Raw genomic sequence first — 18,593 nt, 5'->3', positions numbered from 1 at the left:
GGTGATCGACACTTTGGTATTTTTTAGTGTCAACCTTGCTTTCCAAAATACTCCAGACACAATAGTCTAACGGATTGGTATCCGGAGATTTTTATGGCCATTGTGGGCTGGAAATGAAGCGAGGAACCTCATTTTGTAACCATTATTGGGTGGCGCGTGCTGAGTGCGATTGTGCGTGCCCAAGGCTTTAATACAGCCTCCAAAATATTTTCGCTATAATATTCGGCATTCATTCTGATGCCAGAATGAATCTCCGCTCGATTAATACGAGCGAAGAGCGACCATCGGCTGTTATGGCGGCCCACACAATAACCATTGCCGGCGCTTGAGTTCTGGTGGCCAACCAAAGGTGCACATTTTCAGCTGACCACTTTGGCAAGTAAACCCGATAATTTTGTTTGTTTACAAACTGCTGGACAACGAATTTTTTCTCATCGGAGAAAACCAAATTCGGCAGTTCACCATTTTCGGTCAAGCGAAGCAACACTTTAGCTCTTTTGAGTCTATTTTTTTGTTGTGGTGTAAGTTCTTGCACTTTTTGGAATTTCAATGGCTTTACCCCGAGCTCATTTTTCAATGTTTGCCGAATGGAATATTGCGATATGTTCAGCACACGAGCCATTTTTCGGCCACTGCGACTCGGGTTACGATCAAGTCGCTTCTTTACTTTTCGAACCATTTCTGCTGATGTTGCAGTTTTCTTCCGTCCACTTCCTTGACGTCGGGATACGCTACCAGTATCACGGTAACGAGCGATTGTGCGAGACACAAAAGATTTATTCACATTTAAATGTTGGAGTGCTCTAACGATAGCCACTTGCAGTTTTTCAGCCAAATATAATGAAATCTCACTATCACGCTTGAATTCCATCACGAATATTTTTTTTTTTTTTTTCTAGAAAATTCTCACCAAAATGCTTTTGTACGCTTGTAAACAATATAATGAGCTGTCACTTGAATAATTTTAACAGCTGTCGGACGAGTGGCTTGGTAATGACAGCAGTCTGAAGTTGGTTGCAGTTTTTTCATCTCACCCTGTATAAACTATATATTACTATAACTTGTATTTTATTTATTCTATATTTTTAGTATATTTCTGCTATTTATAAACCTTTTTTAGGCTAAAAATTCTGGGGAGAGTCTAAAAATATGATTTTAAAGTGCTACAGACAATTGTGGAAAATACCACTTTACATATGTCTCTAACATCATGTGTAATCTAGTCTTTATAGGTATATATAAAACAAACATTTACAATGCCTTATACATAAAATGTCTTCAACACATAGACGATATTTCACTTCACCACTTCAGATTAAATTTAACATTTACATGAGTCATGATGATCAGCATTAATATGGTCTGATTTGACATAATCACATTTAATAAAAAAATATGCACACAAAAATTAAACAGAAGCCCGCATGTGCGACATGCTTCATCATGCCACTTGAATCGACTCTCCCAACATCGTGTAAATCGCTTGCAGGTTCTACTACAATTTGAAGTGTGACCACCGTCTAGTCATATTTCAATTTCAAATCTAACCATCTTCAGTTTCTTTAAACGCCATCTAAGCTTGGCTACTTGTTTTGAATAATGGTTTTTAATTCAAGTTTTAAACACACAATTACACAGTGATGTCAAGCGCCAAACCCGAGTGCCAAATGACATGTAACATTAAATGACGCCTCTAACCCAAGGCAATTTTTTAATTTTCATTCACAAACTCAACAAACGAAAAACGACAAAAGATATATTGAGGTTGCAACCTCTTTCAGGAGATTCCAGCCGCTACTTGAAAATATGGTGGTGGTGTTGTTTCTATTGTCATGTGGTTTTCAATGGATGCTGCGCCTGCTTGCCTGGCCGCCCGCTTGACTGGCTGGCTGGCTGCCTACTGCTGTTCAAAATCTCAAGTGGGTGTTAAACAATTTTCGTCTATAATTTTGGTGTTGCCTTTGTCAGTTCAGTGTATTTTTTTTTTTAACATTTCAACAATGTTTGGAGTTTGTTGGTGGGTTGTACCTTTTCAAGTACCACTACTTCACGCTGCTGGAAGTCAAATTTATTCTAATTATAAACAAACGTATTTAGGAAGTGATTTATGCTCTATTGTTATTGTTGATTTTGTTGTTACTGTGGTTTGTGTTTATATTTAACAATTGAAATTCAAAACCAGATTTATTGGAAACAAAATTTTTCGGGAAACTGGAGTGAAAAATGTCATGTTTTATGATTTATGCCCATAAATAATTGACAGAAATGGAATGTTAAAAAAAGGGGGGAAATAAAATGTTTTTTTTTTTTGGGAATTGTGAAATGACCCCACGCATCCATCTGAGTGACAAATGTTTGGTATTTCGTAGGGTGAAATATTTGATATATCAATAATATATAATTTGATTAAAAAATTTAATTAAAACAATATGTTAGTGGCGTTAAATATTTGTAAGATTCCTAATTCTGACAGATGGCAGATTTTATTTTGGACTATTGAGAATCACTTTAAAATTGTCACAACACTGAAAAAAGAAGACAACTTCAGAAATTATAAAGTACTCTCCAATGAGTCATCAAATTAAATTGGTCACAATTTTCTGCAGTGAAAAATGATTCTTGCCGTTCAACAGCATCTTATGCAGAAATCTTTACGAAAATTAATTATTTATGGCTATTTTTTGCTATTAAATTACACTGTGTAACATTCTTGAGGCAATCGGGTGAAAACAACTTTTATCTGTATTTTAGTTCAGACCCCAATTAATCCTAACTTTGGTTTAGGTAGTTACACCCAGCTTCGTTTTTATAACGTCATCTTTAACTGACTATTGAATTTCTCGAAGAATTCGGGGCTATGTCTCTAAAGCCAATACGAATTTTGACCTCTTTCGAAAACTTTTAGATAACGGAATGAGGAAAATATGTATTGAGAATATAAACACAGATAGAGATTACGAAAATAACAACATCTTCATATATTTTACTTCATAACACTCATACCTTAAATTTGCCGTAATGTTATCTTTGCAAAAATATTCACTTTCTTTGCAAAAATATTCATTGCAGTAAAATGGGTCTCAACTGGTTTCCGGTATATCTTGAATTTACCATTTGGAAAAATATATATGACGTAGTAAAATGTCGATCTACAGAATTACCTGCTGTTTCAATAGTGTTTGATATACCCCTGGATCAACACTAAGAAAGTATTTTACAGCTTCACAATGAATTGAGGATTTGTCGAGTATATAATTTAGAAGAATTTATTGCCAATGAAGCAGGATTTCAGAAATTACAGAAAATGTCTATAATTTGATCAAGTAGATGCTTTAGATGCAACCTTACCTAATTGTTTGTTTGACACATACAGTACAACCAACTTCAGACTGCTGTCATTTCTATGCCACTCGTCCGACAGCTATTAAAATTATTCCAGTGACAGCTCATTATATTGTTTACCGCAGAGCAACATTCGGGCAGCGTGTGATAGTTTCATTGGGCGTATGAGGCCATAATTCGTGCCGAAGGTGACCAATTCGAACAAATCTAAATTTATTCTAAAATTTGATGATATTTCCGACGTTTTTTGCTTTTATTCAATAAAATTTAAAAAAATGCAAAAACTATGGCTTTTGACTTTGTTGCAGTTTTTTTGTCTCACCTTGTAAGTTGTACTACCTTAGAGCTACAATATCCTACTAAAATGTTTTTGAGATGGAGCCTCTATGAATAGAAGGGTAGAAAGGTTTAGATGAGACCAAAAAAAACTAACTAGATCTGACAAAACCAGGCACTATAACTAGAAGTAGTTGACATTTTTAGAATTCCCATACCCTCAGCTTTATGTCTAAGACAGTCTATGTTTCTTTGGACGAATTCCGTTTCAAGACTGGTGAACAAAATAATTCTCAAAATTGGCATTTGGCTTAGATCAGATGCGATAATGTACAATATAGGCGAACTACTTTTGGGTCAAACATTTTAATTATCAAACCCAAAAAAATGTAAATTAGTCGCCCATTGTTCCTACATACCTCACAATCGATCAAAATTTAAAAAAAAATTATTCAAATATAATAATTAACTGACCTTAAAAGGGCAATTCCGCTCCACTCCATCTTGTACTTCTCCTACAAAATGGTATTTTGATGATTGTAGCCATGTTTTTCAATAGAATTGTCTTAAAGTCCACACAAGGAGTTCCTTCTCAGTACTGGAAGAGAATTGCTTATATAGGTCCACGATATCGTATATCCCCCATGTAACGGTACCTCCCTATTTTCGGTATTTTCTTGATTTTAGCCACATTTTTCAATGAAATTGTCTGAAAATCCACACAAGGAGTTCCTTCTGAGTACTTTACCCACTGTAAGAGAATTGTCTATTTAGGTTCACGATATCGTATAACAGTACCCCCGATATTCGGTATTATGATGATTTTAGCGACATTTTTGACAGGAATTGTTTCAAATTTCGTATTTAAAGCTTGAAGCTCGTAATGAGTACTACAACCCATGCCAGTAAATTGTCTATGCAGGTCAACGTTTTCGTATAGCCCACACATAATGGTACCTCCTTTTTCCGGTATTTTGATGATATTAGCGACATTATTCAAAGGAATTATTTCAAATTTCGTATTTGAAGTTCCTAATAGACACTACAATTTATGACAGAAAATAGTCTATGCAGGTCCAGGATTTCGTGTAGCCTCCAAGTAACGCTGCCTCTCTTTATTCGGAATTTTTATAATTTTAGCGACATTATTTACCGGATATGTTTTACTTTTCGTATTTATATGTCTCTTTGATAAACAAAAAAATATTATATTTATTTTGCTATATTTTTTTGTCTTCCTTTCATTTCAGAAAATTTTCGCAAACTTTTACAAGAATCCAAAACCGAATTCAATAATATGTTCACACGGACCTACGGTGTGATATATCAACAGAATGCCTATGTATTTTCGGATTTGTTCAGTGAATTGGAAAACTACTACAATCGGGGACGTGGTGATCTCTTGGATGTTATGGACACATTCTTCAGTACCTTATATCAGAAAATGTTTCAAGTTCTCAATGTCCAGTACACGTTTGATGAAAAGTAAGTATAGAACAATAACAACAACAACAGCAACAATAGATTAAATGTATATGCAATTGACACCAGCCACCCCCAGTCATATCATTGTGACAATACGCCTCCAAAGAAAACCGAAACCTCAAGTATAAATGTCCACTTTAGAGAAGAAACAAAAACCTTTTTCAAAATTTCCCAACCAAACTACAAATTGTAATTTAATCTCGACGAAAACCGAACGCACTTCTTCTGTCCCCAATTGACGGTTGTTATTGTTGCCGTTGTCAATATACATTTCATGTGTTGTCTTTCTTACATTGTGTCGGCTATTTTAAAAGTCATTCATAAAATCTAACTGACGGTAACCGGTACTTTTGTGGTCAAAACATTTACAATGTTTGCTAAAATGATCTCCGGACTACATTCATGGGCGACGAGAACAGCTTGATGGCTGACAGTCATGCAACCAAGCAACCAACCACAGCGCCCTGGCTCATTTTGGATTTTGATGGTCAAGTACATGGCTATGAAGATTTTTAAACAAAATAAAAGTTGGCCAGGGCTCAAATTTTGTCACTCAACACCGGCCAAAGAAGAACTTTTGAATTAAACCAAGAATTGTTGTTGATTTAAGGTTTGTTTTTAAATCCCCCTTCGTTTGGTTATTGTATTTGGCTCAGTCCTCCCATCATCCAGTTTAAAAAAGAGAACGGCTCGTGTTACTTGCACTTAAAATTGTTGGTTTTTGCTTTTGTCTTTAATTTTTGTAGCTTCCTCCCAATGGGAATAACGAAAACGAAATGCTGAAAAGAACTGACAAACGTTTCAAATTAAACTGTGAACTTTGTGAACCTTTTATTTGCTTGGTTTTCTTTACAGCTGTTTTAATGTTCTTTTTTACAAAATAATGTTTAGGCCAAATTACTTTCTTTAAATGTGCAAAAAAAAAAATAAAATGGTTTGACTATTTAGTTGTGGGTGGCATTAAATGTCTTTGGAGGTATTTTTTCCTTTGAATAACAAAAGGGTTGTCTTCTTAGGATGATGGATTTAATGTTTCCAATACAAATCAGAATATTTTGAATAAAATTTCAGCTTATTAGTTTGGTTCAACTTAGCTTATATAGTCCTTTAGATACAGCATCTATTTACCTATATCTATATATAATCGTTAACTATATTTTTGTAATCACGCTAGAGTCAAAACTAATTAAGATAGGAAGGTAAAATTTTGCAAAGATTTTCCTTTTGTCTGCAGGCAGATCAAGATGGGCTGTATCGGACCACAATATCACATAGCACCGCCTCCCCCCACATAACGCTATTTTGCCACATTTTTCAATAGAATTGTCTGAAATTCTGCACATGGAAATCTTTGGAAATGCACACAAGGAGTTCCTTCTGAGCACTTTACCCCCTAGAAGAGAATTGTCTACATAGGTCTACGTTTTAGTATAGCACCCATACAACGCACAGTGGTCGCTGCCATTGGCCAAAATTCAAAAAATGAAAAATCAGATATTTATTGTCAAATGTGTACAAATGAACTCTTAAGGGGTTAAGCTTTTTAGAAAACATAATAGTCTTGGCTTCATTCTAACGGGAGACTTCGAAAATAGCATCAAAAAAGAGAAAATGTAGTTAGTTGTTTTTTTCAGTGGGATCAGAGAAAAAGTGGAGTAAAAATAGAACTGTGTTACAAAATTAAATACATTTTAAAATTACAAATCTTGGCATTATTATTGAAAAGCAAGGTATTAACTTATTTTTAGTGCAGTAATTTGTGTGTTTAGTATATGTGTATAATATAGAAGATGTGAGTGTTCTGAATTGCCTTTAAGATTAATTTTGAAAATAAAATTGGATTTCAGTTAAAGTTTTAATTGTTTTCCCCCCTGAATCCTCCAATGTGAATTTTTTTACGCCATTAGTAATGGTCCTAAGATTGTAAAAGTGCTAATTTAACTTTCAGATTTTGTCAGATGTGTACGTTATGCCCAATATACTGAAGTGACTTCGCTGCAATTTTGTCAGTTCTATGGTGCTAGTGACATAGAATATGTTTTTGTTGTTAGCCATTGATAAGGATATAATTGAAACTGCTTTTGCCTTTGCACTGGAAACTGCTATATAGTTAACAAATTTATATCCATGGCACTATCTTCCAAGTTTCGACTAAATCATGCCCGAAAAAATTCTCGTGTTTCAACAAACACAGATCTTATTAACCGTCTTCTTCTGAGCTCTGACCATTTTATAATGGGACAGCGAACAATGACCAGTAAAGAAAGTCGTAAAGTCGAGCGGGGCCGACTTCATGATACCCTACACCACTTTGCATATTTAGTAGAGCGTCACATAACAAATAAAGGTTTTAATGGGGAATTTGTGAGAATTAAATCATACCAACAATGATTATAGTAATAATTAAAAGTCCAAAAGAACTAATATATGGGAGGAAAATCCTCCTCTGTCGAGGCATTTGCGCCTTTTCAATTCGGGTTTGTATTATCCATTTGGTGCACAATTAACTTGAAATCGGATAGATATATATGAGAGCTATATCTAAATTTGATTTGGGCTAATATTACACGTTTGCTGCACAATAAAAGGCAAATCAAACGAAGATATACATTTGAGCCATGTCCAAATATTAACAGATCTCGATAAAATTTAGAAAGGGTATTTCTGAGTTATATTTAATATATTTCCCAAAATATCGTTGTCACAGAGTGCATATTACGGCTGCGGAGGACAAAAATAACAAATCAGATGAATAATATATATGGGAGCTATATATATCTGAACCGATTTCGATCAAATTTGGCATACTTATTTTCAGGTCCCATCTGGTCGTACGTATATTCGATACTATTTGGGCTGATATTACAAGTTTGGTGCACAATATAAGGCAAATTGGATGAATATATATATGGGAGCTATACCTAAATTTTGACCGGTTATATTCAATTTCAATAGGGCCTTAAGTCAAACTAATTATTCGTGCAAAATTTATCTTTGATTTAATTTTACATTAAATGGTTATTTTATTTTGTTTACAAAAAATAATCAAATTTGGACTTGATTTGTGTAAAAAATGCTTATATTTTTGGAGGTACCTTACAAGGGACTCTACCTGATGGCGGGCTGTTCCAAATAATTTTCAGTAAGATTATTTTTAGCTTCTTAGAACGTAAAATGTCAAATAACATTACAATCTGGTGTAGAAATGTGACAAGAATTGGGCAAATAACCCTTATTCGGGAGGTACGTTATATGGGGACCATGCCAAAACATGCATCGACCATATCCATTTTGTCACATTTTTTATATTTATCCCATCAAGGTACCATAACCAAAGATTCATATTGATATCTGCACTGAAAGTATTTTTGGCCGCTGTTCCCATACGACCTCGACCACTGTGCAACGGTACTACCAGATATTCGGTATTTCATGATTTTTGCGACATTATTCAAAGGAATTGTTTTAATTTTCGTATCTAAAGTTCGTAATGGGTACTTCAACCTATGACGAAAAATTGCATATGTAGTTTCGCGTTTTTGTATATAAAAAACTGCAACAAAGTATTTTGGCCCATTTCCGGCGAAGCGCTTGCTTGAGGTGATCGACACTTTGGTATTTTTTAGTGCCAACCTTGCTTTTCAAAATACTCCAGATACAATAGTCCAACGGTATCTGGAGATTTTGGTGGCCATTGTGTGCAGGAAATGAAGCAAGGAACCTCATTTTCTAACCATTCTTGGGTGGCGCGTGCTGAGTGCGATGGTGCTGAGTCCTGTTGTAATGTCCAAGGTCCGCGGTCAAAATGTTTGCGTGCCCAAGGCTTTAATACAACCTACAGAATCTTTTCGCGATAATATTCGGCATTTATGCTGATGCCACGGTCGATTAATACGAGCGGAGAGCGACAATCGGCTGTTATGGCGACCCACACCATCACCATGGCCGGCGCTTGAGTTCTGGTGGCCAACCGAAGGTGCAAATTTTCAGCTGACCTCATTGGCAAGTAATCACGAACATTTTGTTTGTTTACAAATTGCTGGACAACGAATGTTTTCTCATCGGAGATGGAAAAAACCAAATTCGGCAGTTCACCACTTTCGGCCAAGCGAAGCAACACTTTAGCTCTTTTGAGTCTATTTTCTTTCTGTTGCGGTGTAAATTCTTGGAATTTCAATGGCTTTACCCCGAGCTCATTTTTCAATATTTGCCGAATGGAATATTGCGATATGTTTAGCTCACGTGCCATTTTCAGCCACTGCGACGCAGTCTGAAGTTGGTTGCAGTTTTTTCATCTCACGCTGTATTTTCTGAATCAGTGTAAAATTCTGAGACGATTTAGCGATGTCCGTCTGTATGTGTGTCTGTCTGTCGTAATCGAACGAATTGAGATAGAAGGCTAAAATTTTGCACACATGTGTATTTTGACAGTAGACAGTAGTAGTATTTTGATAGTAGTTTGGGTTATCAGCGAATATAAAGTACCCCTATAAAAATAAGTTCAATATAGGTCACGTCTTTAAATAAATCCTATTTTTGGTATCACATCATTCTGATGTCAGCCACAATATTCAATAGAATTGAGTGCAATATGTAAGTAGGGTCACTAAAAGTCGATAAAATACCTATTTGGCCATCAAATACACTGTTGGTGGCTAAATAGTTATTTTATCGACCTTTACTGTGTATTAGTACTTATTTTTCGACTTAAAAATAATGGTTTGGTAATCTGATTTGCAATGAGTATTTTTGTCTACAATAAGTTATTTTCGAATCCACATGAATAATAATCAGACAGGTCAACTCCTACTATTTCAGAGTATTTTTTTAATTTTTAGAAAAATCCTTCTTTTTGTCTCTACTCTAAAACTCAGGCTTTGACATTTGCTAATGTCAAAAACGGATCTTTTAAAATTATATCAGCCTTATGTACTCTATATATCAATCCACTAAAGTCTTTTCTTTCACACCAATAAAGCAAATGAAACTTTAAGTTCTCCAAAACCGACTACTTCCGCCCGAGAATTTCCTTTGCATTTCCCTGAAACATTAAACCCTTTGAGAAGAACATTATTATTTTTTTTCTGCTTTTTTTCTCGCTTTTAGTTGTCAACCTTATTCTTTCCGCTCTGTATTTTTTCCAAAGAGGTTTAGAGTAGATTTCAGACGAATCGAATCGCTGTTGTATGTGTTTGTTTTAAGCCGTATTTAATGCAGCGAGTTAATGTGGCAGACTTACAAGTGCTGACTGGTTGGCTGACGACTAAATTGTTGTTAGGTAGAGAGAGGGTGGAAGTTGGCTGTTCTTTAGCCCGGCTGATACGTTTTGTTCACAAATAAAAACAAACAAAATGTTATCACTTGGTCATTCATTCATTCAGTTGTTCGTTTGTTGGTTTGCTTTGCACATTCATACACTTGAGATGGTAGGAAATAAGTTGATGAAAAAACGAAAGCTAAATATAATACAAATGAAAAACTGTCACAAAAGGCAGAACGTTTCTTCCCGTTGGTGTTGTTGTCGTTGTTGTTTTTAAGTTCTGCTTCACAGAACTTTAGTTTTGACTTTTTAACACATTTGTGCCCTACTACATCTATGGATTTTTATTTTTTTGTTGGTTTTGTCCCAGTCATAAGAAAAACGAAATAAAATAAAACCGAGCAACAACTAATGTCGTCGCAGTCGCTGATGTGTGTTTTGGCATTAAGTTTCATTAAACTTAATAAGAGTTTTTTTTGTTGCTGTTGTTTTTTATTAGTTTTCTATTTGAAATGCAAATTTTCCATTTGTTTTAACAAAGCTTCACTTACGGAGAGATGTATTTTCACACAGAAAATATACATATATTTTAATGTTGTCTTTCAAACGAAATTGAAATAATTCCTATTTTATGAGTTACCATGTGAAAGCTATATCAGGCCAATGTATTTCAAAGCTGTATATGATATATCTTTTTCAAAAATGTTCGCATGGTCCTAATCGAAGAAAACAAGTAAAAAAGTATCAGTCGGTTTTCGCGATAGATGTATACTCCCAGCCTTCTCCTATGATTATTCAGAAAGGGTACCACAAGGGGTTCGCAATTATATATCACCTTCACAACAGATCTTGTGTTAACATAAAAGGTTGCCAGTGTGAAATTTGAAGAGAGATGGATGCTTATTTCGCTTTCTTTGTGTTTTGTTTTTCAATATCTTGAACCCTGTGCGAGAGGTACCAAAAAAAAAATGGTCCGATCTCTACCATCTTTATAACAGATCTTTTGTTGATAGAAATATTGAGATGTGCCAAGTCTGAATGGAAACGGATGCTAATTTCTCATTTTATGAACTTAATGGACACTGAAAATTTTGACCGCTTGTGGGAGTGGAGAAGGAGAAGACTAATATATCCCATCTTCACAGCAGATCTTGGGTTCATAAAAATATTGTGATGTGTGTAATTTGAAGATAACTGGATGCTTATTTTGGTTTTTATGATCGTTTTGGTTATTCGAAACTTTGACCCTTTGTGGGGGAGTTAACAAAAGGAATGGTCCGATCTCTACCATCTTTATAACAGTACCATATGTTGATGGAAATATTGAGATGTGCCAAGTCTGAATGGAATCGGACGTTAATTTCGTGTTTAAGAGCTTCATGAACATTCATGTATTCAAATGTTGACCCTCTGTGGGGAAGGTGCCAGATGTGTGTAATTTGAAGATAATCGGACTCTTATATTACATTTTATAAGAGTTATAATTATTCAAAATGTTGCCCTTTGTTGGGGGAGGTACTGGATGGAGTCCACCCCATCACTACATTCGTCAATTTTTGAACCTGACCCAGCACTAATTCAAATTTTAGGATTCGCAAAGTTGAACCAAAATAAAATACTAAAACACCTACAGGGGAATACGATTGTCAGGCTGTTGGAAGTTCATGAATAGTGTTGTAAATTTTTCACAGCTTTCCCCGCCACTCCATAAGGATGGCACTCATCATGGCCTGTAATAAACTGAATCGAAAAGTCAGTTCTTTGTGCTAAGGATCTAGGTCCAGGCGAATCCGTTTCCACGCCCAAGATTTTGGGACACGTTGCTGTCAAACACAACCTGTCTCTATTAGAGATGTTGAGTTCACGAATCCATCACGTTCAATTGAACGGCATCGTTCAAGCTGAATTGAACACCACCGTAAATCTTCTTACCGAATCAAAATAAATGGTAAAAGCGAGCCTTTTCATGAAAAGGATGTTGTCTTATAAGCCTGCGCGTGGTAGCCATATATTCCTCTTTGTTTTGAAATAAACATCCTGTCAATTACCTCAAGAATAGACATTTCTCTTAGATTTATAAAATCAAAAACTATATTAAGTGGCGCCCGATGTGTTTTATATTTAAATAAAATTTTTGTTTTTCTTTTTCTTTTTCAGTTACCTGCAATGTGTCAGCAAATACATGAAGGATCTTAAACCCTTTGGAGATGTACCCGATAAACTGTCCGTCCAAATTAAAAGATCATTTGTGGCAACCAGAACCTATGGTCAAGCTTTGAGTACGGCGGCGGATGTTTCCAAACGATTGATCAATGTAAGTTGTTTAATAACTTTATATTTTAATATTAGAATAATAAATATAAACAATAATTGTTAAATTTATTATCTCTTTCAGATACGTTTGAATGCCGACTGTACTTCGGCCCTAACCAAAATGCAGCACTGTGGCTCATGCAAGGGCTACACGGAAAAGCCCTGCACCAATTATTGCGTTAATGTTATCAAAGGTTGTCTACACTATTTCAATGAATTGGACACGGAATGGGAGAATTTTGCCGGTGCTATGGACAAAGTAGCGGAACGTTTACTGGGTTCTTTTAATATTGTTATGGTTGTGGAACCAATTAATATTAAAATATCCGAAGCTATTATGAATTTCCAGGTTAGTAAAATAATCTTAGTATAACCCAAATTTTTAGACGAAACGATTGCTAATTTTACACTTTCATTAAAAAAAAAAAAAAAAAACCTAAAGATAAAAAAGCAATAATGACGTGTGGGCAAGTCTTCTATTTTTATGCGTGTGTAAAACATTTGAATCTCAATAGATTTCCAACTCATCCCAACTGCCTAAAATATAAAAATTCGCTCGCTAGACTTGAAATGTTACACTGTGTCACGCCAGCCAGCCTACTCACCAACTTTATGAGTATCAAATTTCGTCTGTTTATTGTCTCCTTATTTTTGTTTATCAACAACCGGTTAATGACAAAAAAATGTTAATTTTTTTATTGTCTTTTTGCATATTTCTGTCATGTGTGTGGATGTGCCTACCGATGTTGTTGAATCTAATTTATGTTTATGACTTATACAGCTTCTCGTTTTTTTTTTTAATTTGAAGTTACTATCATAGTTAGTGGAGGCGGGAAGTTGTATCAAGTCAATAGAGTTGGAATTAAAATTTTAATGGCAAGCATTTAATATAATTTGAAGATTTAAGACAAAAAAACGTAGAAACAGCTATGGCCCCGTCGACATCATGAGGGATAATCTCTAAACGACAAACCCCATTAACCATTCAAAATATCAGCAAATTTTAAAGATTTCACAAGACGTCAAGAGCTTTTTCTTTATTAATTATTCTAAACAGGTTTCTTTGACAATGATTCAATTCGAACATCACCTTTTGCGCATTGTCGAATAAATTCATACATAAATACCTATATCTTTCCCCAGAGATGGATGAGTGTTTGCTTTTATTTTTTTTTTGTCTAAATATAATTTTTAAGCTTGATTATTAACCATTTGAAGAAGTGCCGAAATCTATTTGCAAAATTTATTATTATCGCCTCCAACAAAAGGTGTGCCGAATTTTAAATAAATTTCAAAATTTTTAATGCAAATCCTCACAAGATTAACAACAACTGAGAGTTGTTATTATAAATAACCAAAATATGTTTTGCAGTTTTTGTTTACATTTGTCAATTATCTATTAACAATGAACGTTAATATTTATTGATAGAAACTTGGGGTTTGTTGGAGAGCTTGCCCATGACATGGAGGCTTATTGAATTTGTCCTTCAGTTTGTCTCTTTTAAGAATAGTCATTCAAAACTTTATGGAGTTCGTCCGGTAAGGTATGTTACGACTGTTAGTTGTATGGGAAATTTGTTCCTGGTTAATACAATACAAGTAAAAAAACATTAATTTCGACCGGCCCGGACTTTTAATACCCTCCACTTTTGGTAAAGAAAACATTTTTATATAAAGTATCTGAATTCAAGCGTGTTCCACTTATAACTACAAATACCAGTTAGACCGTTTGGATAATGCTGTTAAGCATTTCAAAAGACCATAAGGTGGGTGACACCGTTATATGGGGGGCATACCAAAACAGGAACCTCTTAAAACAAAGGATTGTCATCTACCAAATCTTCTTAAATACTGAATTTGAAAAAATTTCGTGGGTAAATATGACTAGGATTATTAAAATACCGAATATCGGTGGGTATCGTTATATGTGCGCTATAGAAAAACGTGAACCTAAATATTCAATATTCTGCCACCGGAGCTAGAACCCATTATGAACTACAATTTGTACACAAATTCGTGAAAAAATCTGGCAAAATTCATCAAAATACTGAATATCCGGAGGAACCATTATGTGGGGGCTATACGAAATCGTGTACCTATACATACTATGTTCCACTACAGGACCCAGAACCCATTATGAACTACAAATACCAATTTTTGGTCAAATCCGTGGAAAAATGTGGCAAAAATCATCAAAATACCGTTATATAAGTCCATAAAAAACGTGGACCTATACATATAGTGTTGCGCTACCAGAGCTAGAGCCCATTATGACCTACAAATTGTAATACTTAGACAAATCTGTGGAAAAATGTGGCAATAATCATCAAAATACCGAATATCGGAAAGTGCCGTAATATGGGGCTTTACAAAAACGTAGACCTATACATACAATGTTCGGATACTGGGCCTAGAACCCACTATGGCCTACAAATACCAATTTTTAGACAAATCCGTGAAAAATTGTGGCGAAAATCATCAAACTACCTATCTGGAGATACCGTTATATGGGGGCTACACCAACACGTGGATCTATATATACTATGTTCCGCCACCGGAGGAAAACGTGGACATCTATAGCTAATTATCTTGGAGAGAAGGCGGTGCAAATTACAAACTCCAAATACCAAGATTGAGATAATTCTGTTCAAAATTGTAGCTAAAATCATCAAAATACCGAACACTGGGAGGTATCGTTATATGGGTGCTATAAGTGAACTAAGAACGAAATTGGTCTTTAACCAATTTGGGGTGAAATGACCAATGTCCTGTATTTTGGCACATCTGACCGAATTTAGTCTAGAAGCAAGTACATCAAATTTGGAAAACATCTGTTCAGCTATAGCTCCCGTATATATGTTTCATCCGATTTGGGATTTTAAGTCCTTCACATGCGTAATATGCACTCCACAACAATGATGTTTCGTACAAGATATCAGATACAGCTCTGAAATAAGTGTTTCAAATTTTGTCAAGTTCGGTTCAGATTTGGATATAGCTCCCATATATCTTTATCCGATTTCAGGTTTATTGTGTCCCCAAATGGCTATCATCAGCTCAAATGGAGTGAATTTTGGGGCTTCCGACGGAATTCAGCCTAGAAGCAAGTACATCAAATTTTGGTGAAAATCGGATTAGATATATCTATAGCTCCCATACATATATAATTCATCCGGTTTGGTCTTAAAGTCCCTTGTCCCATGTACACGCCTAACATGCACTCCAGAACAATGATATTTAATACCGGACATCAGATTCAGCATGGAAATACCTCTGCTAAATTTTATCGAGATCGGTTCTGATTTTAATATACCTTCGATATACATCTTCATCCGATTTTATGGTTATTGTTCACCATATATATTTAATATCAGCCCAAATTGGATAGATTTTTTTATATTAAACCGAATTTTTCAATTTGGTGAAACTCGGTCTATTGCTCCAACAAATATTTTTTTTTATATAATCCTTATAGAAGTCATATATATTATATATTATAGTCAGCACTATGTTATTTGGTACTAGAGGTACATAAGCCTCCGTCAATTTTTTTAATCGATTCGGAATTTAATATAGTTCCATGATACGCATTCAAATAAGGCTTTTTGTTACGGGAGCTGTATTAAATACGTATAGTGGTACAGGGTATCATATAGTTGGCCCCGTCTGACTTTTGACCTATTCTTACTGGTTTTAATCAGCCTACTCTCTCTTGTCAACTCCTTCCTAGTAGGTTTCACGGAGTCACAAGTACTCAAGATGTTCAGTTTGTTTGCGTTCGTATACCATTCTATTTGTCCAATTTTCACTTCTCTACACTTCAGCATAAATCTGAATTTATCAGAAAATATTCGACTTGCGACTTTCTGTTCATAACGAAAATCTGTAGCAATTCCCGCGCATAAAACAGTTCAATTGTCTTCCAACCTCCAGGGCGCATTGTTTTTTTACCTACATTTTAAACCAGACAAAGAATGACATTTATCGTCGTTCGTCTAATGTAACGCTAGAAGCTAATGAATAATAACTGCATATTGACTTACATTTGTCTAGCAACATTTATTCGCACCTATTTACAGAGCATTTTTTAAAGTGTGTGATTTCATACCTCAAGGGTTAAAGAAACGCTCATTCATAGACATAGACATAGACAGACAACCAACCATCCAACCATTCAGTCTTTCAGTCAGCCAGCCAACGCCATTATTTTATGCCATCGTCAACATGGTTATGATATGATATTGGTTTTCCACGACATGTAGTTCTTTGCAGTGTGTTTGGTTAACGCCACCATCCATTCATTCCATCGAACCGACCGACAGCAATGACAACAACATCAGCAACACATCTCTTTCCACACATAAACTATAATTTATCTAATTTCCTGTAATTGATACAATCGATTGCTTTAAGATGATGTTTGTCTACTGATGATGGTGATGATGTCTGATGGAGTACACCCAACCAACCAGCAAGCCAGCCAGCCAGCTAACTCCTCAGTCAGTCAGTCAGTAAGCAACCAACATTAATGAATGGACAGACACAATTCCAATAGGCACTTACCGAAATGTAACCCACAATGATTCCGTAAATCTATCATTTGGCCTGAATCAATGAATGACTATTGACTTGTCGATCTGTCTGTCTGCATTTATCTATGAATGAACTGAAATCGAATTGAAATTAAAGAGAATTTCTTCTTCTATGTTTAAATTGATACCTCCATTCAACAGACTGAAGGTTTCAATGATCATAGACGGAAATTGTTTTTGTTTAAGGGTTACAAACTATCAAAAAGTTGTATATGTAGAGAATCTAATACACTTGAAAAAAGTTTTTCGCTATAGTTAGAGCAAGCCTTCCTTTACATCATAAGAAAATCCAATGTCATTTATAAAAACCTCCACCTAACTCTCCATACCATTTTCGAAGAATTGTCAAGGTTGAAATATCGTAACCCCATTTTTAAACAACCATTAGAGTAATAGTTCCCTCCAGATCAATGTTTCCCGAAATATACAAAATTTCGTTTGCAACATACAGTCCCATTTTAAAGAACTTCACAGTCACAACCACCCATCTCTGACGATGTCGATGTGTACTTTGCGGTTGTCTACATACTAGATTAGATATATCAAGTGTAATTTGAGACTTTAGACGAATAGGTACACAAAAACGTGAAGAGGTGTTAACCTTAACCACCCACCACACACACACACGCATACATACATGCAAACATACATACACTTACAAAGTATAGTTTACGGTAAACAGCAATCAAATTAGGTGAAAATGTGGTTACATTAATGAAAACATTTTCACAATATTGCATTTTCCCCATTTCCATCGTCAATTGCAGGATGCCGGCCCCGATATTACCACTCGTGTCTTCTCTGGCTGTGGCCGTCCCCCTTTGAGTCGTTCAAGACGCAATATCAATCCCAAGTTTATGGCAACGAGCGAAGAAACCGCCAAGCATAGTACAAAACGTTCTGCCGTTGAACAAATGGAAAGTGATATTCTGGATATTGATGCTTCCTTGGATGATGCCATTATATTGAGAGAGAAACGTGCTGCTGATCCCGGCAATCGTGATAGCAGTGAGAATGGTGGTGGCAATAACAACAATCGACGCAACAACAATAACAAACGTAAACAACAAAATCGTAAAAATGATGATAACGATTTCAGTGGTCGTGATCCAGCTCTGGACAAACTGGTCAAGGATGTACGTCAACGCATCAAGGACTATAAGAAATTCTGGTCAAATTTACCCCATCAAATTTGCAGTAATGAAGAAATTTCAACATCCAGTGATGCTGATGGTATGTGCTGGAATGGTCATACAATTGATAGGTAAGTTCTTGAGTATTTATGATGCTTTGAACTTTGGAAATAATCATATTACGTTCATTCT

At 35.3% G+C, this 18,593-nt stretch overlaps 1 protein-coding gene across 1 annotated transcript in view; it reads left to right on the top strand.

The window, feature by feature from the left end:
• LOC101897615 (glypican-4) overlaps positions 1-18,593 on the top strand; it is a 177,882-nt gene that overhangs the window by 154,783 nt on the left and 4,506 nt on the right. The window contains exons 3-6 of the mRNA XM_005178730.4: positions 4,869-5,103; positions 12,521-12,677; positions 12,759-13,025; positions 18,036-18,532. Of these exons, the coding sequence (XP_005178787.2) occupies positions 4,869-5,103; positions 12,521-12,677; positions 12,759-13,025; positions 18,036-18,532 (1,156 nt within the window). The remainder of the gene's footprint in view (positions 1-4,868; positions 5,104-12,520; positions 12,678-12,758; positions 13,026-18,035; positions 18,533-18,593) is intronic.

The sequence above is a fragment of the Musca domestica genome, unplaced genomic scaffold (genome assembly GCF_030504385.1).
Source record: "Musca domestica strain aabys unplaced genomic scaffold, Musca_domestica.polishedcontigs.V.1.1 6, whole genome shotgun sequence".
Taxonomy (NCBI): Eukaryota; Metazoa; Arthropoda; class Insecta; order Diptera; family Muscidae; genus Musca; species Musca domestica.
This window is presented reverse-complemented; position numbering and strand designations above follow the sequence as displayed.